Source organism: Suncus etruscus, chromosome 16 (assembly GCF_024139225.1).
Source record: "Suncus etruscus isolate mSunEtr1 chromosome 16, mSunEtr1.pri.cur, whole genome shotgun sequence".
NCBI classification, from domain to species: domain Eukaryota; kingdom Metazoa; phylum Chordata; class Mammalia; order Eulipotyphla; family Soricidae; genus Suncus; species Suncus etruscus.
Genome location: NC_064863.1, coordinates 20,869,920 through 20,897,623, shown reverse-complemented (window position 1 = coordinate 20,897,623; position 27,704 = coordinate 20,869,920). Strand labels below are relative to the sequence as shown.

The 27,704-nt window shown below is 43.0% G+C and overlaps 1 protein-coding gene across 2 annotated transcripts in view; it reads left to right on the top strand.

The window, feature by feature from the left end:
- The first annotated feature begins 15,369 nt into the window (after positions 1 to 15,369).
- LGI2 (leucine rich repeat LGI family member 2) overlaps positions 15,370 to 27,704 on the top strand; it is a 32,607-nt gene continuing 20,272 nt past the window's right edge. Inside the window, exons 1-4 of one of the 2 annotated variants that reach the window (XM_049789996.1) lie at positions 15,370 to 15,755; positions 17,396 to 17,467; positions 19,744 to 19,815; positions 23,394 to 23,465. In XM_049789996.1, the coding sequence (XP_049645953.1) occupies positions 15,556 to 15,755; positions 17,396 to 17,467; positions 19,744 to 19,815; positions 23,394 to 23,465 (416 nt within the window). In that variant the 5' untranslated portion in view covers positions 15,370 to 15,555. Of the gene's footprint in view, positions 15,768 to 17,395; positions 17,468 to 19,743; positions 19,816 to 23,393; positions 23,466 to 27,704 lie in introns of both variants that reach the window. The other variant, XM_049789997.1, reaches the window with a different exon arrangement.

Here is a 27,704-nt window from a genome sequence, read left to right as displayed (position 1 = left end):
TTCCTGCAAGACACAGACCCCTTTTGGTGGCTCAGACCTATGGCTGCACCATCATACATCGAAAAGCTCTAGATTCAAGGGGTTTGGGGCTACTATAGCAGTGAGTTCAGGTTTGAGATATTAGTTCCCAGACTCTTGTCTCTGACCAGTGGAATCTTTCTCGATTCTGCCATTTGTCTTTGCCTTTGCTGGACTTCATCTTCTGCAAACTTCTAGAGTGGTAACTAAAGTGCTAGACTCTGCCTGTTTCTCAGAAAACCCTTTTCCCCTCACTGAAAGCTTGGCATGGTGGTATGAGATGTCTGGTCTGTAAAAATCTGCCCACTATTCTGCAAATTTCCAGGGTTTGTGTGGTTCTGGTTCTTTAATCTGAGTTCTTGCCTCATATATGACATCTCTACTCCTTATTTCAGTGTGTGTCTGTCAGAAAAAGTCTCCTATGTGGGGCCGGAGAGATAGCATGTAGATAAGGTGTTTGCCTTGCATACAGAAGGTCGATGGTTCAAATCCCAGCATTCCATATGGTCCTCTGAGCATTCCTGGAGCAATTTCTGAGTGTAGAGTCAGGAGTAACCCCTGAGCACTGCTGGTTGTGATCCAAAAACAAAAAACAAAAACAACAACAACAACAACAACAACAAAAAGTCCCCTATTTTAGCTTTATCTTTGCCACAACTAAAATATAATCTCCCATTCTGAACTTGTGCTTTTTGGGTAGTTCTTCCAAAACCTGACGGAGTCCTGAGAAGGATTGAGAGCTCTCAGAGGCTTCCTCCTCCCTGCCTGTCGCATTTTTCCTTCCATCCTCACACTTTCCAAGCTCACCAACATCCAAATCACTTCTCTACATCACCATCACTGTCAAAACATGGCTTGTTCTTTAGCCTGGAATAATGCTTATGGTATTTTTTCTGGGCAGATCCACAGTCCTCTCTCCCTGGTGAATGAGGAGATATTTATGAATACATTAATTTGAGTACCACATCCTTTCCAAGCCCCTTCCTAAAAGAACTAGGCCTCTGATCTACAATTCAATGGCCAGTTGTAAATGTGGTTCAGGCCATCTCTTTTGGGTATTTCACAAATAAAGGTCAGATTCATGGATTGCATTCCCCCCCAATTTCTACTCCTTTTCTTCTTCCTGTTCTGTGCTTTTCCTGGTAAAGGGTGCCATTTGGTTTGAGTTTACTCACTTTGTTAGTATAAAAATTAATCCACCAAAACCCATTCAAATGAGAAAAGGATATTTAAAAAGAGCCCCACTCACATGCCATTAGAAAACAACAAGCTGCAACATACCTTGAGTCTCCCATGGGAAGTCGAATTGTTCCTTCCCTAAAAGGAGGAAAAAGGCCACTTTATTTACCCAGAAGTCACATCAAAGCAAATATAAGAAAGTGCTTATTTTGGATTAGGGAACATGCTTGTAAGTCTCGTCAAGACTGTTATTACTAAAATTTTGAATGAATCCCATTTTGTGGCAAAGTCACTGATGATTTTTTCATTTGGTTCAACAAACAAAAGGGGAAAGTGTAGGGCTGGGAATGGGGTTTTGTGTCAGGTGACCCACCTGAGCTCTGAATATGCCAGGGCTTTAGCAACCTTTCTTTTTTTTTTTTTTTTTTTTGTTGTTGTTGTTGTTTTGCCACACCCCGTGATGCTCAGGGATTACTCCTGGCTATGTGCTCAGAAATCACTCCTGGCTTGGGAGATCATATGGGACGCTGGGGGATCGACCCTCCTAGGTTAGTGTGTGTGTGTGTGTGTGTGTGTGCGCGCGCGCACACGCGTGCGTGCAAGGCAAATACCCTACCATTTGTGGCAGGGCTCTGTCCCCTCCCATGACAGATCACTGTTAATATTCTCTTGGGTTCACATAAAGTTGGAGATCTTCTGTAATTGCTTTCATCTTCCTCCTTTCAGCTCATGACCAGCCACATAGCCTGTGCCAATCCAGAGAAACACTTTCTTCTGGGAGCTTCCTGTGGGTCCTCCTCAGATTGCAAGCTAAGATCACCTTCTCCTAGGAAAATCCAGAAAATGACAGAGGAACATTAGCCATTTCTGTATTGGGCACCTTTCCCTAGGGTTGGCTAAAGTTTGTGGAATCAGCTTCTCAGTATGAAAATTCTCTGCCCCAACTTCCTTCCTTCCTTCCTTCCTTCCTTCCTTCCTTCCTTCCTTCCTTCCTTCCTTCCTTCCTTCCTTCCTTCCTTCCTTCCTTGATTTCTTCTTTTCTTCCTTCCTTCCATCCATCCTTCCTTGTTCCTTTCTTCCTTCCTTCCTTCCATCCATCCTTCCTTCCTTCCTCACTCCCTCCCTTCATTCCTTCCTCTCTCCCTTCCTTCCTTCCTCCCTCCCTCCCTTCCTTCCTCTCTTCCTTCTATCCTTCCCTCCCTCCCTCCCTTTCTTCTATCTTTCCCTCCCTCCCTTCCTTTCTCCCTTCCTTCTATCCTTCCCTCCCTCCCTCCCTCCCTTCCTCCCTTCCTTCTATTCTTCCCTCCCTCCCTCCCTCCCTTCCTTCCTTCCTCCTTTCCTCCCTCCCTTCCTTCATCCTTCTTTCCTTCCTCTCTCCCTTCCTTCCTTCTTCCCTTCCTTCCTTTCTTCCTTCCATTCTTCCTTCCCTTCCTCCCTCCCTCCCTTCCTTCCTCCCTTCCTTTTTTCCTGTCTATCCCTCCCTCCCTCCCTTCCTTCCTCCCTCCCTCCCTTCCTCCCTCCCTCCCTTCTTTCCTTCCTTCCTCCCTCCATCCCTCCCTTCTTTACTTCCTTCTTTTCATCCATCCTTCTCCCTCCCTCCCTTCCTTTCTTCCTTCCTCCCTTCCTCTTTCTTCCTTCTATCCATCTCTCCCACCCTCCCTCCCATCCATCCTTCCCTCCCTCCCTTCCTTCCCCCTTCCTTCCCTCTCCCTCCCTTCCTCCCTCCCTCCCTTCCTTCCTCCCTCCCTCCCTCCCTCCCTCCCTTCCTTCCTTCCTTCCTTCCTTCCTTCCTTCCTTCCTTCCTTCCTTCCTTCCTTCCTTCCTTCCTTCCTTCCTTCCTTCCTTCCTTCCTTCCTTCCTTCCTATCTTACTTTTGCAGACACAGCAATGTGGAGGGCTTACTCTTGGCTCACTGCTCAGGGGTCACTCCTAGTGGAGCTCAAGGGACTGTATGTAGCACCAGGGATTAAACTGTGTTGGCTGTGTGTAAGGCAAGAGCTTTAGTCTGTGTACTTTCTTTCTAAATCCTCTCCTCTTTCTATTAACTTTACTTCCCCACATTTCTTCTGACTTTCTCCTATAGTTCAACCTCTGCTTCCCAAAGATCCCAAAGAGCACAGTTCTGCAGGATAGTGTTCAAAGAGATCCCTGAAAGAGCCAGAAGGAAGGGCTGACTTCATTTCTCTGGAGCTGGACCATCTACATACTACAGCAAGAGAGGCAATGGAGAATATCAAGCCAATCTGTCAGCACCAACATCCATTCTCTTGTGTCCATGGGAAACCTTTGTCCCATGACCTGCCTGTATGGCCCTGGGGTCCTCCAGTTTTTATAGGCGAAATCCAGTTGTAATTAACTCTCTAAAATATTATAGTAAAATCGATCCAAGAGAAAACTGTTTTCATGGCCAATTTTCTGATTTCCCAAATGAATCTAAAAACAAGACATTATTGATGAATCATATTATTTCTCTAGGAGGATAAAAGATAAAAAATAAATAGTGTTGTCTTGGAGTGTATGCCCTGAGGATTAGAGTAGACAGGGACCTGGAGAGTGGTTGGGGAGGGGGCAGCTGTTCTAGCTGGTCCCTTTTTGGTCCAGAGACTACAGCATTCTTCCTGATCTTTAAGGGTGATTGGTCTTTCCTCCCCCTGTCCCTCTGTATCCTCATTCCCATCAACTCTCTCTTGGCTCTGGCTTCCAGAGTAAGTTTGTCAAAGTTTTTCAAACTCGACTCTGGCAAAGACACTCAGCTACGGCATCCTGAATATTTGAAGGGGTTCCTCTTGTAGGTCACATCTGCCTCAGAGCTTCTGAATGCCATCCTTGAAGGTCAGAATATGATCGTCATTTATGTTATATCTAGCCCATGGCCCAGCCTGGGATCAAATGTCGAGAAATGGACATATCTGTACTGTTGTGAAAATGCAGCAATATCTCTTCCAGGTACAGATGCTATTTCCTTTGTATCTGTCTTCAGCAGTGGGATTGGTGGAGCACAGATAAGATCTCTATTTTTAAGTATTTTGAGTAACCTTCACACAAAGTTTTATTGTTCCTACTCCTTTATATTCCTATCAATAAAAGGCCAATAAAGGGAAGATATGCTTTCAAAGAACTTGAGGCAAGATGAGGAAAGGAATACTAGACCTACCGCTTTCTAGATGTATGGAAGGTCTACTTATATCTCTCCAACTCATTCCTACCCTTCCTCTAATGTCGCATAGTAGGTAGAAGAAAAGGAAGACACTGGGCTCATGACCATCATCTTTGACTCTGAAATTCCCTGCCATATCTCTGGCCAGCCACATCACCTGTTTGATCCTGTTTCTTCCATTGACAACATGTTCTGTTTTGGGCTCAGTGCTCAGGGATCACTCTTGGCAGTACTTAGGGGACCTTATATGGTGCTAAAGATCAGGTCCAGGTTGACCAAATGCAAGGCAAGCATCTTTAACCTGATCTCGTTGGTTCCAGAACATTTTACTTTTTGGTTTTTAGGCCACACTCAGTGATGCTGAGGGGTTACTCCTGGCTATGTGCTCAGAAATTGCTTCTGGCTTGAGATATCAGATGGGACTTCGGAGCTGGAACTGAGGTCCATCCTGGGTCAGTTGCGTACAAGCAAATGCCATACCACTGCACTATTGCTCCGTCTCCATCCCAGAACATTTTTATTTCTTTTTGGCTCACACCCAGTTGTAAACAGGGTTTATTCCTAGCTCTGCTCTTAGGAATCACTTCTGGTCGAATAAGGGGACCATATGGGATACTGAGAATCGAACCTGGTTTGGCTATGTGCAAGGCAAGCACCTTACCTACTGTACTCTCTCACTTTCTCTCTCTCTTTCTGCATGACAATTTTTTTTGTTTTTTTATTTTGTTTTGTTTTTGTTTTTGTTTGTTTGTTTTAGGGTCACACCCGGCAGCGCACAGGGGTGACTCCTGGCTCCCTGCTCAGAAATTGCTCCTGGCAGGCTCGGGGGACCATATGGGATGCCAGGATTTGAACCAACATCCTTCTGCATGCAAGGCAAACGCCCTTCCTCCATGCTATCTCTCTGGCCCCTACAAATGTTTTTTAAAGTAAATTTTAGTCGATGTAACAAAACATGTATTTGAAGAATAAAAGTTCACGTCTGTCTAACTGTGTATTACTGACCACACTCACTACTAAAATACCGAAATCCTCTACCAATGTCCATTCCCCCTTCTCCACATTTTTGTTCCCCCAGTGGTAACCTCAGTTCTGCATTCAGAATCCAAGGGTTAATTTGAGAATGGCTTTATTTTCTCCTTTTTTGTTTTTTTATATTTCACATGAGGGTGAAATCATTAAGCATGTCTTTATGAAGTATTTCACTTAACACAAGTTCCTTGTATGTCCATCTAAGTGGACACAGATGGCAAGATTTCACTTTTAATTTTTAGCTCTACTATATCTGTTTAGAACATCTTCTTTATCCAGTTGTCCATTCTTGGAAGAACACTCAATTATTAACTATCTTTGCTTTTGTCAATAGTACTGCAGTGGACATAGGGGTACATATATTACATCAAAATTCTTTTATTTTTTTAAACAGTGGGAAGGTCGTAGTCTGAAGTGAGCTAAGACAAACTGATGAGGATAAATTCAGGATTTACAACTGTCCTCTTCCTGAAATGACTTCTTCTGTGTGTCAGTATTTGAATCAGTGGACAAACCTATTCTTCCTTTTCCCTAAATGTTGAATCATCCACCTGCCTATTGATTCAGCAGCCTTTGGGATCACATAAAATCCTAAACTCCAGTCTTGTTCCAAGTGAGAACAAGGAGTCCTGAGATGTGCTTAAGGGATGGAAGTTTCTCCTCGTCGTACCAGCAGCCCTGTTCTTAACCTGCTGGAGAAGATTTGGGACTAGGGTAAGCTGAAGTCACCATCAAGATGACCTCTCAGATTCTGTGCAATTGCATACAGGCTGCTAGGTGTGGAGGATGGCCACCTGAATGTGCTGTATGAACCCAGCTCAGCAGGCAGAGGGCAGCAGAAATGCACAGCTGGAACACATCTGCCTTGTGTTCCATTGTATTCCCCAGAGCCCAGCATATAACCTGGTCCAGAGGAGCTGCCCAGCCCAAATTTGATGTATAATTAAACCCATCTTCTGACTTTCCAATGGATGCATAGATCCTTTCTCTTGGGGGTTGGAAGAAAGTGTTTCCAAAGTGGTCAGGCACTTCTGTGTTGTTAGTGGGATTGACATAGAGAGATGTATTTCCTTTAAGCTTCTCAAGGAGGAATATAGATCTCTATCTAAATTTACAGTGATATCCTTCTCTCTATAGATGTCCCTATATTTATTAGTATAGGCTATATATTTTATCTATCTATCATTTTTCTATATTTTATCTATATCCATTCTTATTTCCATTCTTATATCCTAGTCTCTCTACCACCATTTGCATGCATATCCACACCTATGTATATATATGTTTTTCTGTATCCAGATCTGTGTATGTCTATATTTTCATCTTTATGGATTGTCTGTATTTCTATAAGTCTGTGTCTATCTATACAATTTATTTTTATGTCTGTACCTACATTATCATTTATCTGTCCTTAACCACACCCACATCTGCTATGTCTATGTTTATATCTATGTGTTGCCTATAAATGTGTTTATGTTTTAATCGATAGCTATATCTAGAAACATATATATGCAGTGATTTATGACACATAATGAGCAGGTAGAGACAAACTAGCAAACCACTTAAAAATTAGTACGTGCTCCTTATAAGGAATTTTCACATTGTTTAGCTGATTCTATGATTCAAGCATCCTAGGGTAATGTGATTTTCCTCTTCAATTTGCAGAAGTAAAAGTCAAGACCTGTAGAAGATGAGTCTTGCTAAGGTTTCGTTGGTGACAGTGGTGCTTTCTGGTCATGCCCTATGGCCCACTTTGTGAGTATCCCCTCCCCCAACTTCCTGTTTATCCCACCTGGGAGGAGTCTGTGGTTTGGAATAAAAATATATAAGGTGTTGCCTGGGAGGAAGAAAACATGAAGAGCAGCTGAAAGGGAGACAGAAAGCTCCTGAAAGAAAGAGGCTGAAAGCCAGAGGAGAGCAGCAGAGAAGAAGCTGATTGGAAAAAAAAGACAGCATAGAAGCCATGTGAGGAAAAGCATATGGCTGTTAGGGCCTTGGAATAAAGCAAGCTGACTCCAAAGAAATTCTAACTGATTGCCTGTGAAATTATTTTGCCACTACTACCCTTCTCTGGACCCGCTGGTGGAAGGAGTAAAAGCGCCATGCAGAGAAAGGCCTCACCCCAAGGTTAGGACTTTATGCTTTGTTTTTTAATATAAAACACACTTCATCTCAGTAAACACATCAGAGCTTCTTCTTAGCATTGGGTTCTGAAGCACTCAGAACAGTGAGTCCTCTCCTAAAGCAGAATTTCAGTCCAAGTCTGTTTTCTAAGAAAAATAAAAAAATTCATCAACTTTATTATTATTATTATTATTATTATTATTATTATTATTATTATTATTATTATTAAAGTTTCAGACCATGTGTTCCAGAGTTCAGGGGTTATTTCTGACTCTGTGATCAGGAGTGACTTCTGGCAGTGTGCTTAGATTACCATATGCAGTACCAGGATTGGCTGCATGCAAGGCAAATGCCTTCTCTCTTGTACTATCTCACCAGTTCATGAGTTATTATATTTGATGTGTACATGTGAGAGTAGGCAAGTTTTTGATCTAGCAAATAGTCCTAGTCTTTGCTATAGACTTTTCTCAAAGGCCTACTATCTGTGACTCACAGATATATTTCCAATCAATTCAACTCAACTGAAAGATGGGACACATTCTCCTAGAATGAGCAACATAGCTAAAGGAAACAGAAATAGAAGAAATAGAGTGTTGTATCAGTCAGAGATCTCCAGAGAAACAGAACCAAATCGTATAAGAATTGGCAGGCACAGTTTTGGAGACTAAGTTCTATAATTTGCTGTCTACAAGTTGTAGACCCAGGAAACCAATGTGGAAATTCAGATTAATCCAAAGGCTCAAGAGTAGGATGGATGTGGGAGTTAGGTAATGTGTGTGGGTACAATGATGTGAGTTCATGTTTAAGTCAAAAAAAAAAAAAAAAAGGGAGAAACAGAAGTACCTGTATTCAAGGCCAGGGCAGATTAAGATGAATATTTCAGTTTAGGCAGAGACAGGAAATTTGCCCTTTCTTCCATCTTTCATTCAATTCAGATCCTAAAGGGTTTGAGATTTTTTATTTATTTATTTTATTTTTGGGCCACACCCTGTGATGCTCAAGGGTTACTGTTGTCTATATGATCAGAAATCACTCCTGCTCGAGGGACCATATGGAATGCTGGGAGATTGAACCAAGGTCCATCCTAGATCAGTCACATGCAAGGCAAATACCCTACCACCATGCTATGGCTCTGGCCCCCATTTTATTTTGTTTTTATATAAAATATGTTCAATTTGTTGAAATTTCTTTTTACAGCTTTAACTTCTGAGACTAGTCATTATGTATGTATGTATGTATGTATTTGTATGATCATTCGAATTGTGTTTACAACAGAGATTTTTCTCTCTCTCTCTCTCACACACACACACACACACACAATTCCCAAAATTAAGAGTACAGCTCCCATATGACACAGCAGTTTCAATCTTGGAATTTATCCCTGAAATACAAAAAACATTAATCAGAAAAAATATACACACTTATATTCATTGCAGCAATTAGTACAGGAGTTAGGATATGAAAACAACTCAAAAGTCCAATTACAGATGAATGAATGGAGAAGTGATGGTACATATACACAATGGAGGACTACTATGCAGCTCTAAGAAAAGATGAAATATTCTAGTTTACTACAACTTGGGTGGAACTAGAGGGTACCAATCTGATCAATGGACTCACTGATGGCTTCTTTTATCGAGGCAATCTGTTTTACTCAGTTTACTGATTCAAATGTCAATCTCTTTCTGCAACATCCTCGCAGACATACACAGATAGTGTTTGGCTAGCTCTCTGGTACCTCATGCTCCAGTTAACTTATGGAATTAGCCATTCTAAGTGACTCTTGTGAAATCAAGTGGCTTGCAAAGTAGATTTCACTGATTAAACTTTTTTTTTTACTGATTAAACTTTTAATGTGCAATTTTAAACTAGGAAAACAATTAACATTAAAGTACATAGAGTAATAAAATGCAAATATAAAATCAAATAGAGAAAAATAAAAATCTAATAGAGAGAAATCAACAAATATTTAGCTTGACTCATTGAGAAAAATGATAAAAAAGTAAAAATTCTTGCAAAATTGATCAGAAAAAAAAAAAACCCTATATGCAGGATTTGAATTTTGTGGTAGAGAATTAAGGAGTCATCTAGAAGTGCTCAGGTCTCACTCCTAACTCTAAACTCAGGGATCACTTGTGATGATGTTCAGGGGATCACTGGGATCCACAGATCTAACTTGAGTTGGCTGTATGACAGGCAAACTGTCCTAGCCACTGTGCTATCAATTTGGCCCTAAAATTTCAAAATTGACCCTGGGGATGAAAAAATGAGAAAATTGGGGAAAGAAGGAAAGAGATAATGCAAATGGGGGAGGGCAAAATTGGGGCACACTAAGTTTGACCTCTCATCCCAAGTCCCAAGGTGCTATCTTCAACGTTCTAGTCTACACAAGACTAGATTGGATTCACTGAGCTTAAGCAATTAAAATTTATACTTTGGCTAGTTAACAAAAAAGGAAGTTCATTGTAGGACATAACTGCAGATGTAAAGAATAGAACTTTTATCTAAAGTCCAAACAATGTTGTAAGGTGAGTCTCTTAGGCAGAAACTTTTCTCATGATAGGCAGCAGACTATACAGAAAATACAGACTTTTCATGTACTGTCATCTCATTAATAATAACACTGCCAAAAGCCAAAAAAAAAAAAAAAAGCCAGCAGATTCTCAGCTAGGTCCACTCTCTGTGGAGTTTACATTTTCTCCCCATGTTTGTGCAGGTATTTTCGGGTGTCTTCCCACCTTAGGGTAGCTGATATATTCTAATGGTTATCCTAGTGCCAGTGAGAGTGGGTGTGATGTTAGGCACCCTGTCATGACAGGAAAATCTTGTCCAGGCTTGTAAACTTCCTGAGTTACCAAAGGGTCCCAAATCACCTGTGACCCTGAACTGGAATAAGTTCAAAAATGAATGATAGGTCACAAGTGGTTGATTAATGTTAGAAATGTTCTGAGTCTCTAGTTATAATTCTGTTAACGTTTTTGTTACCAGAAATATGCCACAGGAACTTAACTTTTAATTACATCCATCTAAGATCAAATTGATCTTTATCAACCGTTGTTTTGTTTAAAGTTGCTTTGAGAGAACCTACTGATGACAATTAAGGGAGAATTGTCTGTACAGATATCAGGTTCCCATTATCCGTGATGAGAGGGAACTTGAGACTGCATCCCATCCTTTTAACAATGAGCCCTGTCAAGGAGATCTATTAGCTCTATCTATTAGCTCTGTTCCTCTCAGGCGATGTATTTATCATTCAACCAGTCAAGTGTGGCTGGGAAAAAAAAGAGGAATGTTCTGGAATGTTCTAGTTTGACAACCTGTGCAACGGGCTAGGCATTGCACCAAGATGAGCTCATCAAATGAGCCACATGAATGCAACATTGAGGGGGAATCATTTGTTCCAAAGTTAAGTTGTGCCCTGTTGTAGTGAGAAGAAGAGACAGCTGATGCTGGATGACGAATATTTCACAGATGTCCACTATCCCGGGGTTGGAGAGGAGGCAGCCAAGGTCATTAGAAAGCATGGTTGGGACCTGAGGGACTTTCAGTCATTTAGAAAACTGCATGATATATCCCCAGGCAGCCCTTCAAGTACATTATCTAATTCAAGAGGCCAATCTGGAGCCGATTCAGGAGTTTCTGACTCGTGACACCTACTGAATTTATGAAGAAAGAAAATGATGGGAAGCCAGACTCAGTCCCTCCATTGGATTAGCAGCCAACTACAAGACTGGCATCTTGGGGGTGATGTGGCTCATGAAGAGGTTGGAAACTCTCTGACTGAAAAAGGGGGCGAAACAGTTTTTTATTTCCTTTTTTTTTTTTGACCCCAGGGAATTCAATTTATAGCCACTCAAACCAAATGCCTTTGAAGTTTAGAAGAATAATTTTCCTTCAGTTGTTCAAGAGAGCATCAGAGCCAGAAGTATTAAATATTAGTGAAGGCTTTACATAGTTTTCCATTCAGGTGAGGAGGTCAGTTGAAGTGGGAAGTGAGGTGGGTTTGTTTTGGAAAATGGAGGGAAAGTCAGACAGGAGGACTTGAAGTTTAAGGAGATTATTGAGATTGTTAGAAGGTTGGTTTAGGATTCGCAGTATTTTTGCCTTCATGTTTTTGTTTAATCTTTTGCAAAACCATGTCCCCCACCACTACTAGATATTATCCACTTTTGATTTTAACTCACTTCCCCTCAGGTAACCTTAGTTTCAACGCCCACTGGTTAACTTTATCTTACTGTGTCCACTAATCTGCTTTATCTTCTTATAGTTTACACATAAAGTAAAATCATCCATATGTGTCTGTCTCTAAGTTATTTTAAATTGCATAGCCGCCCAAATTCCAAGATTTGAAGTCTAATAAAAGATCTCCAAACAGTATTATTCTTTTTTGTTTGTTTGTTTTTGGGGCCACACCCTGCAGTGATCAGGGGTTACTCCTAGCTGTCTGCTCAGAAATAGGTCCTGGCAGGCACGGGGCACCATATGGGACACCGGGATTCAAACCAACCACCTTTGGTCCTGGATCGGATGCTTGCAAGGCAAACGCCGCTGTGCTATCTCTTCGGGCCCATAAACAGTATTATTCTTAGCTTCACACACTTTTCTTGTTGTTTCTTTCTTTTTGTTTTTGTTTCTTTCTTTTTGGACCATACCTAGCTGTGCTCAGGTCGTATGTCTGTCTCCATGCTCAGGAATCACTCCTGGCCATGCATAGAGGACCATAAGGCATCCTGGGTGTCAAATTGAGGTTGGCTATGTGCATAGCAATAATACAGATACCTTCCCTATCCACTATATTTACTGCTCTGGTCCCTCTTTGTTTTTTAATGATTGCATCTGAGATCATTTCTCTCTAATAACTGTTTCAAATGCCATTCTTTCATTCACTTAATTGCCATCAAATTGAGAGCTTACTTAACTCTCTCTCTCTCTCTCTCTCTCTCTCTCTCTCTCTCTCTCTCTCTGGAAAATGAAGATTTCTCTTCATCACCCTCATTTTATTTTTTTTACCTTCTCCTGGTCATTTTGCTGCCAGACAGCATCTAATATAGATGCCTCATAGATAGGTAAGTGTTCACACTTCCAACGCCAAGTCCTTGATACATCTTTCTCAACCAGTCCTCTCTACTTGTAGGACTTTGCATCTAAGAAATGACACTTCTATCTACCTCAACCATTTGCTCTAGCCCACTATAACCCAGCGGGCATTATTAACTTTGCACCTAAACTAAGCCAATGCCTAGTAGATTTTTAACCAATATTGGTTGAATGAGCTAGAGATTGAACGCGAATGAGTGAATGAATGACACTTTGAGTTACCCACACAAGCCAGGCCATTTTGCTCCCTTCTAGCCTCTGTCAGAATTTCTGCTCTTGTACTTGAATCAATTTACTGCAACAAGATTTTCTACATTTTGAAAAAAACTCAAGCTATTTCTTGGAAACAGATTTTGTCTCTCTGATTGTCTATTAAGTTTTTTTTTTAACCACTGAAGATCTTGGAATCAAACCAAAGTAATCTGCATTTCCACTTTTATATCTTGATTTATAAATGGCACCTTATAATTTACAAGCACTCACTTACTTAGTGTCTGTAACAGAATCGAAACAAATATCAACCCTGCCAGCAATGCTAGCCGAGTTTTTTCTCTGCATTCTTCCACTTGGGACCTTTCTAGCTCTTAAAGCTGAAGAGGAGGGGCTAGAATCAGCCCTAGATTGGGGGTAAAAGAGTAATAATGTCACTTTCTATGCCATATTTTCTTTTAAAGAATGATTCAGGGCTCATTTCCCCTGTTTTATAGATGCTAAGCAGTGGTTGGAGATGGAGAAGCCAGGCTCCAAATCTGCATTTTTGGAATTCCTTGTGCCAAGAGCCACTCTAGAACACTAGACCAAAGTCAATCTACCTTGACACTAGTGACATCTGTGACTTCATCATTCTTTGGTGTGCACTTATCTCAGCCAGAATATGATAGAATTATGTATCTCATGAGATCCCCAAATGCCTCCTGATATGGCCAGATGTCACCTGATTGAGAATCACAGAGTCCCACCCTTACTGTCCCTGTATCAGAAAGCAGACACAGTAGCTAGTTCTGGAGAAGGACCCTCTTGAGTGTGTCCTGGGCGACCTTGATGGAGAGGAACAAAACCATCCAAGTCCATTTTCCCATCTGTAAAATGGAAAGGAACACAACAGAATGTGAAATGCAGACTGGTCCACCACAACTCTAGGGAAGGGACCTATAATGATCCAGAGAATGCTCGGCACCCCCACCCCAGGGTTTTTACCTACCACAAACCACAAACTTCTTTGAGTTTCCAGTTCCCTTTGAATTAGTCTTTGACTCCATGGGGCCATGTGGAGTTTCTTCCTCTTCTCTCTCTCTCTCTCTCTCTCTCTCTCTCTCTCTCTCTCTCTCTCTCTCACTCTCTCTCTCTCTCTCTCTCTCTCTCTCTCTCTCTCTCTCTCTCTCTCTCTCTCTCTACTTCACACTCCTGGAAGATAGAGATGACCCCTGGTTCTTTCTTTCAGAGGCCAGTTTCCAATGAAATCCAAGGATTGCTGAAGCCAGAGATTTAATAACTCCAATAGGAATAACTTTTCCATGGGGTACTGACCTTTTTGGGTTGGATCTTAATCAGCTGAAATGTCTTTTTGCTAAGTAGATCAGTCTCAACAAACAAACTTCATAAGTATCTCAATTGTGTGCAGGTCAAGACTATTAGCCTTTATGTTGGTTCTGCTTTGGCCATTGTCTTTGATTTCCCCAATTCACATGTCTTTATGGAAAATTCGAGTTCTGGATCAGAAAGTGGGTTTCGGTGCTTTCACCCCAGGCTCCCACTCCCATCTCTTTCCATCCAGTGCCTAGAGGACCACAGGCCAGCAGTGGTAGGGGAGTGGTGGTGTACTTTTTTTTTTTTCCCTCAGTTTCCTCGTGGACACATTAGGGATTTTAATCAGACAGTCCCAACAGATCAGGAGAAGTAGCACCATGCAGTCAGTGCCTGGGGCCATCAGCCCCATTATCTCAGGAAGGAGGACTGCCCTTTAATGGGGGTAAGCAGGTAGGATGTCCAGGGAGAAAGCGAATGAGAAAAAAATCTTCACCAATGCCTCATCTCTGCAGGAGCCCAAGGCATGCTCAGCCCCAGCCCCAGCCCCCTAGTAGTAGTAGTAGTAGTAGTAGTAGTAGTAGTAGTAGTAGTAGTAGTAGTAGTAGTAGTCGTCGTCGTCGTCGTCGTCGTCGTCGTCTAGTCGGGGTGCGCTCTGCTGCGGCCACCTCCCCTCTGCTTTCCCTTGGAAGGGGACAGAAAGGGGGTCTGAATCAAGAACCCCAGGATGCTGTGAGCAGTGTCAGATCCCACACAGCTGCAGAACAGGCAGCAAAGCAGCCTCCCTTGCATTTCTTCTTTTTTGCATGGCTGGAGCCTGCTCCCCCCAAAACCCTCTCCTCTTGGGTCTCTGCAGCCTTACTTTTAATTTGGGGGGCCCCCCAATCATGTCTGACTGCTGTTGACCCTGCTCAGAGCAGCCCATCCCCTGTCCCTGCTCATTCTGAATGCATGCATGCAAAAAACCCCTCCCCAAGTCTCCCCAATCCAATCTCCCACCCCCAATGGCACCCCACCCAGACTCCCAAGTCCCTAGGGAAGGGGGGCTTTCTGTGCAGGCCGGTCCTTCCTCCTCCCCCCAGGGCCCCCCAACTTTTCCTGGGGGCCCCTCGGGGAGGGGGCGCGGCAGGGGCGGGGCGGGCCTGGGCGCCGCGTCCATTGGCCAGAGCGGGCTGCGGGCGCGATGCTGATGTCAGGCGGGCGCGGGTGCGGCGGAGGCCCAGCAGCCCGGGTTCGGTGGGGGCACCCCGAGTGGAGAGTGGGGGTGGCGGGCAGCATGCTGCTCGGCTGCGGCTCGGCCTCCCACACCCGCGGCGGCCGCGTCTGCAGCAGCGGCAGCAGCAGCAGAGGCGGCGGCGGTGCGGGGTGCGAGCGGTGCGCGCTTTGGGGGGCCCCAAAGTGATCCCCGGGGATCCCCGGGGAGCATGGCACTGCCCAGGGGCGGCGGCCGCGGAGGGGCTCCCGGGCGGCTGCTGCTGGTGGTCGCCGCGTGCCTGCTGGCACCGGGCGCGCAGGTGAGGCGGCTGGCACGCTGCCCCGCCACTTGCAGCTGTACCAAGGAGTCCATCATCTGCGTGGGGTCCTCCTGGGTGCCCCGGATCGTGCCCGGAGACATCAGCTCCCTGTGAGTGACCGAGTGAGTGACTGAGCGACTGAGGGGGACCCCCACGCCCAGGACCCAAACGGGGAGCGGCTGGGATTTGGGGACAGGGGAGTATTTCGCGCCCTGGGACTTGGCTAGAGGAGCCCCCTTTCTTTGAGCCTCTGGGAACCCAGAGAGATCTTCCTGGCAATGCTTCTCAAAGTAGGGTTCCTGGGCCACCTGCATGGGACTCACCTGGGGGGTGGGTGCTTGGTTGCAAATTATCAGCTCCCCTTCCCATCTCCAGCTCGCTGGAGCAGAGCCAGGAAGTCTGCATTAGGTTCTTTTGATGATTTGGGGGGTGCATTAAAGTTTGAGAGGGTATTGGGGAGGATGTGGGGAGAGAGGATAGCTAGGAAGAGAGAGGGGAGGCCTCCCCGGCCACCGCTGCTGCTTCCTCTCCGAGGCCTGCCATAGTGCAGTGGACTGGGGGCTGCTCATACATGCTCATTTATGATGTGGAAAAGAGCATGAGAGATGGACCAGGCATGGGGAAGGTAAGAAGGGGGCGTCGTGTCTTCAAGTACTGCTGGAAGTCTGCCTGACTTCTTGCCACCCCACTTTGCTTTCCTGGAGCTGGAACTGGCAGAAGAGAGTAGTACCCCGTTTTTTAATCCACCTGCTCCTATCTCTCTGAGCACCCCCTTTATCCACATGATCAGCTCCCCTCATGGCCATGCAGGGGCCCCCAGCCCCAAAGATGCTGCTAGGAAGTATTTCCTGCTGGAATGACTCTTGCTCTAGGCCAGCTGCTGCGGTGATGCCCATTCTGGTGGCAGGAGTCCCAGAGGGGAATGTCGCTTTCCTTGGAACCCTGTCCAGACCCGAGAGGGAAGGTTCTTGTTGGCTTTTCACAAAAAGCAGGAGATTCTCACTAAAGCTCCTCTGATGGCTCTTATTGCTAAGTCAGGCTCCATGGAGGATTCTAGAACAGAGAATTCCCTTGTTTGCATCTTTAGCCTGGCAGCTGCTTTTAGGATGGGCAGGTTCAGGGAAAGAATCTGGAAATGTTCTGTGTGGCCTGAAAAGTATGGGGGGGAACCAGGGCAAAGAGTTTTAAGCCTCTTGCCCCTTGCTAGTTGGTTCTCTCTGGCAAAGGTTCCTCCCTGCCTTTCACACACACACACACACACACACACACACACACACACACACACACACACACACACACACACATGTTCTGAAAGTTTTCCTGGTGTATTCCACCTCACATGCACTGAGAAACTCATAGAGATGCTCCTTAGAGGAATATTTCATCCTCCCCTGGAGTTTCATGAACCCACATGCATGTTGCTTCTTAACCAACAGCCTCCTGGTAGGTGAACCCACAATCCCAATCCATTCCCAACTGGGGCCTCCAGTTGAGGAGAGGAGGAAAGGGATTGGGCATGAAAGGATTTAGATCACCTGGTTGAGGGAGGGAGTATGGTGGTATAGGCTTAAGTCAAACTGGGCTAGGGATCCAATCTCTCCCTATTCCTGTCCTACTGAGGCCCTCACCAGCTCTCCAAGGCCTGAGTCTTGTGTGGAACCATGTCATCCACAGGTGGGGAGCTGACCCCCCTGCCCAGCCCGCTCCAGAAATAAAACTAGGCCTCATTTCTTCCCCTCTCTGTCTGTAGGAGTCTAGTCAATGGGACCTTCTTGGAAATCAAAGACCGAATGTTTTCTCATCTACCTTCTCTGCAGCTGCTGTGAGTATGGCCTATTCTCATGGGAATCCTGGAGGCTCAGCCCCATCTCTTTGGTACTGGTACTTCTTTTTTGGGGGGGAGGGTGGTTCCAAGCAATGCTCAGTTGCTACTCTTTGGCATTATGCACCAATGAGAACAGGTGGCTCAAAGCTTGAGCCCAGTGGTGCTCCGGGCCTCCAGGACCCTTAGCACTGCTAGGAGCCCATGCAGTGCTGCAGCTACAGACTTGGGGCTAATCATGCAAGGCCTAAACTAGATGCCCAAGTTCCCAAAGCAAACCACAGTCTGATCTTATTGTTCACATGGCCAGTGGCCTCTTCAGCAAGCTTTGCTTGACCCAAGACTCTTTACTTCCTTCTCCATCATAAAAGATATCCTCCATAATAACTAGGCTGTAGAACCTAGCATCTATATCCGGCCAACCTGGACTGAGTATATCTACTAGAGAACTTCACTGAAATGAACCATTTCCCTGAATAGTCCCCTTTAAAAGAAAACCTATGTTTTAGACTCTTGATGTTGCTCCAGAGAGAGGAGTATGTCCAGTTTGTTGAGTACTTAATCAGGTAGCCTATGTGCTTATAGGCATTGCTTTATTTAACATGAGTGTGAGGGTCAGAGAGGCATGGAGGTAAGGCATTTGCCTTGCATGCAGAAGAATGATGGTTCGAATCCCGGCATCCCATATGGTCCCCTGAGCCTACCAGGAGCGATTTCTGAGCTTGGAGTCAGGAGTGACCCCTGAGCGCTGCTGGGTGTGACCCCCCAAAAACCAAAACAAACAAACAAAAATAACATGAGTGTGATTTATAAAATAGATTTTATATTTATTTATTTGTTTTGCCTTCACCAAGCGATGCTCAAGACTTACGCCTGGCAGTGCTTGGTGGACCCTATGCAGATCTGGGAATTGAACTGGGGTTGGCTACATGTAAAGCTGTGTTGTCTCTCTGACTCGATTGGCACTTTTATTTCCTGACTTGACAGATGAGAAAACTGAAGTAGAGGAACAGCCACTATTTATTCTAACTCTGAACCCTAGTCTTGAGTATCACACTCCTAACTACACTGCATCCCAGGCCTTAGGGAGTTCTTGAGCTGAGTCTTGAGGACCATGGGGTGAATGTTTGCCGATGTCCAAAGAGAAGTTTTCAGAAGCCAATCTTTAGCAGGTGGAGTTGTGAGTTTATAAGTCATTCTCATTATTGGATTTTGTCATTTGAGATGAGGACAGAATTAAAACAATCAACATAATACAGAAAACAAGGAGACCCCAGGATATCCCCATTTATTCTAAATCAACTTACTTTTTAGATCATTCCTGAAATGTCATGTACCTACATATAAACTTATGCTGAACCTTAAAAACCCTGAAATTTCTTCACAATTGTAGCTCTGTTAAAATTTACTTTCCAGATGATAGTAATAGTCTTTTACCTACTTAGTGACTATTCAGACTTCATAATTCTTTACCAGATTTAAGGGGTGATGCATGAAAATCCTTGTGGCTAAAGAATCAGCTCTTAGAATTCCTTTCATGAGAATGTTTATAGAAATACATATTTTGATTTCAGCTGTGTGACTTTCATTATCACTTAATTTCTCGAGGCTCAACTTGTTTCTGAAAGCAGAGCTGGATTCAAACTATTCAGATGTCTATGTGATTGCTGGTGCTTCATAAAGCATTCAGTAGCTCTCAAGTTATGGTGAATACTTGTGTGCATGTATTGAAAGAACAGCTATCAGATTAATATTTACTGAGATCCATAGGAGAAAAGGGTGGAGCAACAGGAATGACCCCAAAATCTGGGCAGAGGAGATTGACTTGACACTGTCCTGCAGCATCTGTGAGCTAGGCTTGAACCTAATAGGCCATTCTTAAGTTGAGAAGATCTGGTATTGTTAGGAAGAAGAGTGTAGCATAATAAAGAAAAGTAGGGAGGTAGGCATATCATGTAGGGCTTAGGACACTTGCCTTGCATTTACCTGACTGCAATTAAACCCCATGCACCACACAAGTCCCCAAATACTATCAGGTGTATTATAGAGGTCATCTAAGAACAACTGAGTTGTTCCAGGTAAACCTAAGCACCATTAGGACCCAAGAGAGCCATTTGTTCGGATCCCAGCATAGAATCAGTGACCCAGTTGTCCAAGAATCACTAGAAGAACCTCTCCAGGCACCATTTTGGATTCCTCCACTCCAAAGATACAACGAGGGCTTCCTCGCACAAAACAACTGTTGTCTTTGCATTGAAATCTCTCTTTGTTTCCAGATTGCTGAATTCCAACTCATTTACAATCATCCGGGATGATGCTTTTGCTGGACTTTTTCATCTGGAGTACCTGTGAGTTTTATGTTCATTCGGTCTATGTTGAGCAGTGGGGAGTTCAGTGAGCAACTCAGGAGCTTTCCAGCTGGAACCAAGCTCCAAGATCTCTGGATAGAGAATAACACTGTTCTTTTTTTAGCTCTGACCTTTCTGAGTTTACTTGTGGATCAAGGAAACAGAGAAGGAAAGACATTCACTCACTCTAGGCTGACATTTAATTTGTCGTGCGGTAAGCATAATTGGAAATCGCACTGGACACTTTCACCTCTGGGCACTAGGTAGGGATTTGCTGATCAGACAGAAGTAGACTTGATGGATGCTGAGAATCACTTATTTTTAAGCAAAGTCTCCCTATATAGAAGGACCATGTTAGGGTTTTATGTATTCATTATTTATTTGTTTGGCAGGTCCAGGGATCCAACCTACAACTTTAGATATTTGAGACAGGTACTTTCCACTGAACCACATCCCTGGCCCTCCAATGTTAGTTTTTTTTAACTCAGGTTACAAAAAATACATTTTGCAATAGCTTCAGAGGGTTGACTTTATTTATATTTTAGGAAAAAAATCAACTTTTTTATTTTTAGATGTGCAGGAGATCTGTTTTGTCCTAGTCATGAACTTTGTGTGAATTTCTGCCCTTTCTCATTTTTTATACTCTGCATTCTCCACTCCCCCTTTTGTCACTCTTTAATGGGATTAATCCTACTCTCAGATGGAATGTCTCTTTCTGGCCTTCAGATGGGTTTAAGAAAGCTTTGTCTTTACTTTCCTCTCCGAGGCTTACAGATAGGTGTTTGTCATCTGACAGAGCATGGCTGGATCCAAGGAAGTGAGGAAGCATCTATGGAGCTTCTTTCTAAAGAGTGCTCATACCATGTGTACTCTCCTAGTATGGTAGGGTACTACCATAGTGTAGTAGTGTACGGGTAGTGTAGTGTACGGGTAGTGTACGGGTGGTGTTCATAGTATGCAAAGACCACTATGACTTGAGGCTGCCTTTGACAAAGCAGCTGATGGAAATGGTCAGTATCAAGGTATCAGTTTTTTTTTTTCTTTTTAAGAATTTCTTTACTTAAACATGTGGTTTACAGGCTGTTCATAATACAGTTTTTGTCCCCACAGTTACAAAATTATTCATGATTGAGTTTTAGTCTTAAAATGTACACTACCCTTCACCAATGAACATTTCCTACCACCGTTGTCCTCAGTTTCCCTCCTGCCTTCCCAACATCCCTCTCCTTTGCCTGTCTCTGTTGGCTGACATTTTCCTTATCTTTCTCTCTTTCTTTTTTCCCTTTTATACAATGGTTACCACTTCTTTTCTTTTGTGCAGTTCATCTCCTGTCCAGATTATTGAACTGAAATGACATTATAGAAAACTCTATAGCTTTTTCATTGCATTTAGACATTATATTGAATAGATTCTTGATTTTGGACTCTGGGATGTGCTCAGAGCTTCCTTTGGCTCTATGCTTTGTGATCATTCCTGAAGAGGCTCAGTGGACCCTATGCAGTGTTGGGGAATGAACCAGGTCAACTGTGTACAAGACAAACATCTTTTTTTACTTCTTTTGGTTAAATTTTAGGGGGAGGAGGCCATACTCAGAAGTGCTTAGGGTTTATTCCTGGAGTTCTACACTCAGGAACCACTCCTGATAGTGGTCAGGGGACCATATGGGATGTGATCAAAACCAGGTCAGCTGTGTAAAAAAGAAGCACCTTACTTGCTATATAATTGCTCTGACCCCAAGGTAAGCACCTTATCTACTGTACTTTCTGCCCTGATCCCTGACATTTATAATTTAACAAATACACATCAGAAATTTTTAACATAAAAATGAAGGCCAAAAATGTGGCTTAGAGCACAACTTCGGTTTGTGTGAGGTCCCAAGTTCCATCTCTAATCCTGCAAAAGATCCCTAAGATCTATATATGTTCTCATAACAACTAAAAACAAACAAAATAAGACAACAAATACTATTTCACTAAAAATTGGGTCAAAAAGCCTTTCCCTTGGATCATCTCAAAAGACCTTCTCACACTTGATGTAATGGTATGCCATAAATCAGGGGTCCTCAAACTTTTTAAACAGGGGGCCAGTTCACTGTCCCTCAGACCATTGGAGGGTCTGACTATAGTAAAAACAAAACTTATGAATGAATGCTTATGCACACTGCATATATCTTATTTTGCAATGAAGAAACAAAACAGATACAAATACAATATGTGGCCCACAGGCCATAGTTTGAGGACCACTGCCATAAATGAACATTTATTTCTTTGTGACTCTTGGGGATAGTTGGAGTTGTTCTGCACTTTATGTATTTCCCACAAAGACTGTAAAACATAGCCAGAATTATTGCACAATTGTATGCCCCAGCCCTAAGACATTTTAGTTTAGTGGAATAAATGGCTTATACTTAACCTTACTGAATTCCTTTACCTTGCAACTTAAGTATTTTTGAGAACATCCCTGCCTCATAGACCTCATCTCATAGATTAGACTTTGTAGGATATGATGAACTCAAGTTTGCTGGAAGCCAATACTTCATCAAGTATTCCCTTAGCAAAATCTTTTAACGGGGAGATAAAACAATGATCTTTTCCCCCAAGGGACAGTGATACAAAGCAAAATGTTAATAACCAGGTTCTGTGAACTGAGCCACGGTCTAGAGGTCATTAAATGTTTGGAAGCATCCAGATTTTCATAGATGGGAGAATTTCTGATCTCTGTGCCCTATTTGGGATTAGGGTAGTGGTGGGGTGGGCCACACCTGGTGGTGCTAGGACGTTCTTAGTGATGCTGGTGATTCTTGACTCTGTGTTTGGAATATCGTTTGGTAGTACATGAGGGACCTTATTTGATACAGGGGTGAGTGGGGTCAGCCACATGCAAATCCCTATATTACCCTTTTGGTACCATGTAGTTTTCTTCTGTTTTATCCTCTAAGAGACTTGTGCTCTCACTGCCAAGCTGACTTTGAAGACTTTCCTGCTTCTGAAAGGCTCACAGAGCTCACACATGTGTACATGTCTGTACATGTCCTGTACACACCCAGCACAAACCCTGCACAGGCCCAGCAAACACCCTGCACGTGCCCTGTGCACACCCAACACACTCTTTGCACCTGTCTAGTACATACCCAGAATGTACCTTCCACATACAGCACACACACTGTTCCCACTGGGGACACTACTTTGTCCTCAGAGATGATGGTTTTGAAGAGGAGTTGGATTATATTCAGTAGTGTTCAGCAGTTACCTTGGACTCTGTGCCCAGGGATCACTCCTGACAGTGCTCAAGGGACCATATGGGGTACTAGGAATTTAACCAGCGTCAGCTAATATGCGAGGCGAATGCTCTACCTCCCAGAGTTGAGGTGTTTAAGGGTCATGAATACTTGTGGATTTTTATCCTGAGGGCCTGGGGATGTACAGGAGAGCACTTCCCTCACCTGAGTGAATCCCTAGTTTCCATCCTGGCACTGCAAAAACAAAAGCAAATGAACAAACAAAAAAACTAAAGATTGCAATGCCTCATTGGTGGGAAGTGGTGAAAACTCACCTTAATATACTGCTGTTCTCCTTAGGTTCATTGAAGGAAATAAAATAGAAACCATTTCAAGAAATGCCTTTCGTGGCCTCCGGGACCTGACTCACCTGTAAGTCCTATCATAAGTGTTGTGAGACCTAGCACTTGCAGCATCAAAAGTGTTTCCTGGAAACCTCTGTTTCTTGACTATATGTTCATATGGTGACATTCTTCTCATTTCTGGGGCTTGCCTATGAAGTTTCCTTATTACCAGTCAGACACCCACCCTTGTGATGCAATCAAACATTGCTTGGGGATGGAGAGAGGATCTGAGACATGTATTATTAGGGGTTATGAATGTCACAACATATGATTTTGGAAACTTGTGGGCTACATAGAGCCTGCTGCATACAGATGGGTGCTGAATCCTAGTGAGGCACTGTTGGACACACAGTGTATTGCTGACTCAAACATTATTAGGTAATGCATAGCTATGATCACTGCTTGCTCTGTTGCATTTTCCACCATTATGAACTCCTGTGTGGACCACAGAATGCATATGGGTGTTCAGTAGGGGTAGAAAATGGTCTCTAGTAGGGAGCATTTGCTATATATTAAGTTGAGGAGGAGGCACAAAATTGTCCTGAAGTCCCCCTCCCTCAAGGAAACTGACATGAGACAGACAAAAACCAACCTAACTCCATCTTGCTGTATGAAGGAGCAGGGCTGGATCTTTCGAGGATGACATGTGTGCCCCATTTTGTTTTTATAACAGATTTGAAGACTGAGACTTACAGGACTCATTGCCAAGTCCTGAATGCAGGGTCAGGATAAGGACAAAATGGAATAAAGACATTTTTAGATGTTTTCTCTTATTTGAATGCAAATAGCCCCTCCTTTTATGTTGGATTAAGCTACAGCTTAAGCTAAGCTCTCTGGGTTCTTTAATAGCTTTTGGGAGGAAAAAAAAGTTTAAACAAATTGATTTGAATGGGTATATCAGGATGAGGCAAGTACATACATTTAGCCAATTTAGAACACTGGAAAAAAAGAGTGTTTGTGTTTAGGAATTGCAAAAATAGGATTTATGAGCCAGGAACTCCATCTTATTTATCTGATAGATATCTTGTGTTTGATTCTTCCTGGTCAGTTAAAGAGAAATGGAATTTGGCAGGGGGCATGGTTGTGAGTAGGGGACAGGATAGAGGCGTTAGTACCTGCAAGTATTAGTCAGATTGAGCACTTGAAAAGCAAATCATTTGCATCAAATCCTGTCACTGGTAAAGGCTCTGCACGCTCCTGATTGTGGAACCCTACGGATAGAAGCTCTGCCTGAGGGCCAACTTATAGAATAAGCAGATGAGGGTGCCCACAGGAAGGTCAAACACTGAGAGCAGCACAAAACAGTTCTCGAGAGCAACAGATTACTGTTGGCCTCATGGTTCTCACTGTCCCCTTTTTTTCGTGGAAGCCTTGATGATATTTCAAATTCACCCCTGAAGCACATCTTCATATTCTCTTAGGCCAGAAGTTTGCACTGGAGTCAGGCTGGTGGAGTTCAGATCTTATAGCCATCATTTGTTTATATTGCTGAGTTTTTTTGAGATTCAACTTCTTCATCCTTAAATAAAATAAGGATGATTGTACTGAACTCAAGTTTGCTGCACAAGGTAGGTTTTCTACTTGCTTGCCAAGTATCCAGCCTATGGTCTCTCCTCAGACTTTATGAGTGTCTTTATCATCGTCATCCACATCAGCAACTGTAGGCAGAGCAGTAGCATTTCCTCCCTTTGCAGAAACTCACCTTACTCTATGGACTGCCAAGTAATCTTAGTGGTTTGGATGGCCTCAACATCTGCTCAGAAGACATATGTGTTTGGAGAGACACAGCTGTGGCCATATAAATCCCATTTTCTGAGTCAGGAATAAAGGCTATATTCCTGAGCAACGGGTCCAGGCAGATTTATATATACCCACTGGTGCATTCACATGACTTACTAAGTTAGCCTAGCAGGCAACTAGCTTTTGACTAAATGGGCTATGGTTCTTGGCACTTGAAGATGAGCTTGACCATGTAGATGTAGTGTGTGCATATTTGCTTGTTCCATGTGGCCATTCTATGTATGTATACCTGTACATTGTATATAACACCATCTGTATGTCTCCTGTGGGTAAGCATAAGATCTTCCTTTTTGTGAGACATTCAGGGAGTTTAGACAGAGGGAACAAAGGAGCCCTGTGCCAGGGCTCTGAGTATATCAGAGGCCTAGAGGCTTTAATTGAATTGTCACACACAACCTACTATCCACTCAAGTTTCCTGGCTCCCCACTCTGCAGTTCTCAAGCCTCTTTTCTCTAGACAGCTTCAGAGCACTGAGCTTTCTGTCATCCCTGTGAGTGCACATCTCAGTCCATTGTAGACTTGCCTCCTTTCTTTCTCTTGTCTAAATGTTGTTTCCTTTCTTAGGCTTACATCCCTGGCATCCTTCACTGCCCTTCATCTTTCATTCAGTTCTTTTCTCTTCTCTTGCAGTCATCCCAGGTCTCCTCTGTTTCCCCTCTGGAGCCTTACTGTTGACTTCACACACCAGGTGCCTTACATTAGATATAATCAGGATAGTACTGTTTGATTCGTGCAAGTTTTGTCTTCCCAACAGGGTTGAGGGCAGGCCTGTGCACTCTCTGCTCTTCCCCCTGGTGCCCAGCGCAGGTTAAACCAGCAAGCCACTCATCCCAGTGCTTTGATTGACAGACTCCCCACTGAGCTTGATTTTTCCAGTTGGGCTCTACTACTTTTGGGCAAGTCATGCTATTTGAAAGTCGACTCCTCTAGTCTGGGAATGTATGTGGGGATTAAAGCCTTTCATTCATTGTTCAGAAAATGAACCCTTCTTTCCACCTTCCCACCTTTTGAGAAATTGAGCAGAGAGAACACACCAGTCCCTTCCAGTTTTCTATGCTCAAGGAGTTCACTCTTCAGCATTTATTTGTTTAAATGATTTTTATTTTTTGTGAACTATCCAGTGCCTTATACACTCACCTGCAAGTGCTAGGAAACCTACATCAGGTTTCAAAGCAACTTGAAACTAAAGGGGAGGATTTGTGCTTTCTCTCCATTCTTTCAAGCCCCAGAGACTGTTGCTATTAAATACTTTTTAATAATGAAGTAAGTGTAATGAATTTATAGACAAAAATAAAGTAGAAAGACGTTTAGGCACAGGAGATGTGTGTGTGTGGTGGTGGTGGGGGTCCATGTAAATGATTTGGCTTTCTGAAATCTAAATGAATACTTGGAAGGTTTCCTGGTCCATAACAATTAGCATATTCTGACCAAGTCCACATTGCAAAAAGCTACAAATTTTAGCTTAATATTTAATTTTCAGCTACATATTTTGTCTTCTATAAAAATTTAGCCATTGCTATGTTAGAAAAAAGAACTCAAATTCCAAACAGACCCCAGTTCTGTCTTTTTAATTTCAAAAAGTTACCTTGTAGTATATTTGGCCAAATGACATAATCAGCCTACTTTCTGTCTTTAAAAAATATACAAATAAATTATTTGATAAAGAAAAGTAAAATAGTATGTAAATTTGTTTACATTCATTTATAGTTACTTAGATGGGAAGAGGCATCATTCAGACACTATAGATCTCTCCATGTTCTATCAGTACTTGAAGCAAGACAATTCAGATTTTCCCTGAAAAAATAATGCACTTTTCTTGGATGAGTCAAAACTGTTAAGACTAATTTCATATGTGTTTTTAAAGAGGTTGGTATTTCATTACCAACATGCTTATCGTTGCTATGCTTTACTGGTTATACTAATGTATAGAAGGATGTGAGGATAGATTTAGTTTTTTGGCTTACTCACATTGTTAGTACAGGATGGCTGGTGAAAATCACAGACTTAATACACTTCATCTCAACCCCAGCATTTTTCTGTATCAGCAGTTCTACCTCTTGCTTTTTTTCTTTAATGGAGAGATAATGGGGCCCTGAGAAATCCTCATTCAATGAAAGAAGCCTTGATAGGGTTCATACAAGTCATTTACTAGAGATATGGTGTGGATGAATCAGTTTGTTAAGATCTTCAATATTACAAATAAAATGCAAAATGGTGTCTGGTCAACCTATGTCAATGGGAAAATGAAATTGATCCCCTTCCTCTAATATTATGGTTTATTGAGAATGTATATTCTTATAAGGGTTTGAACTTAGGCTCTTTTGTGGAGTCGCCAGTAATAAAATTTACTTAGATAGATCATCTGGGGATTTCTTGGGGCAAGACATCTTTACTTTCTTTATCATTTCATGTATCATTTTAGTGTTGAATCCAACCACTCATTTGCCAAGAAGAGTAACAGACTCT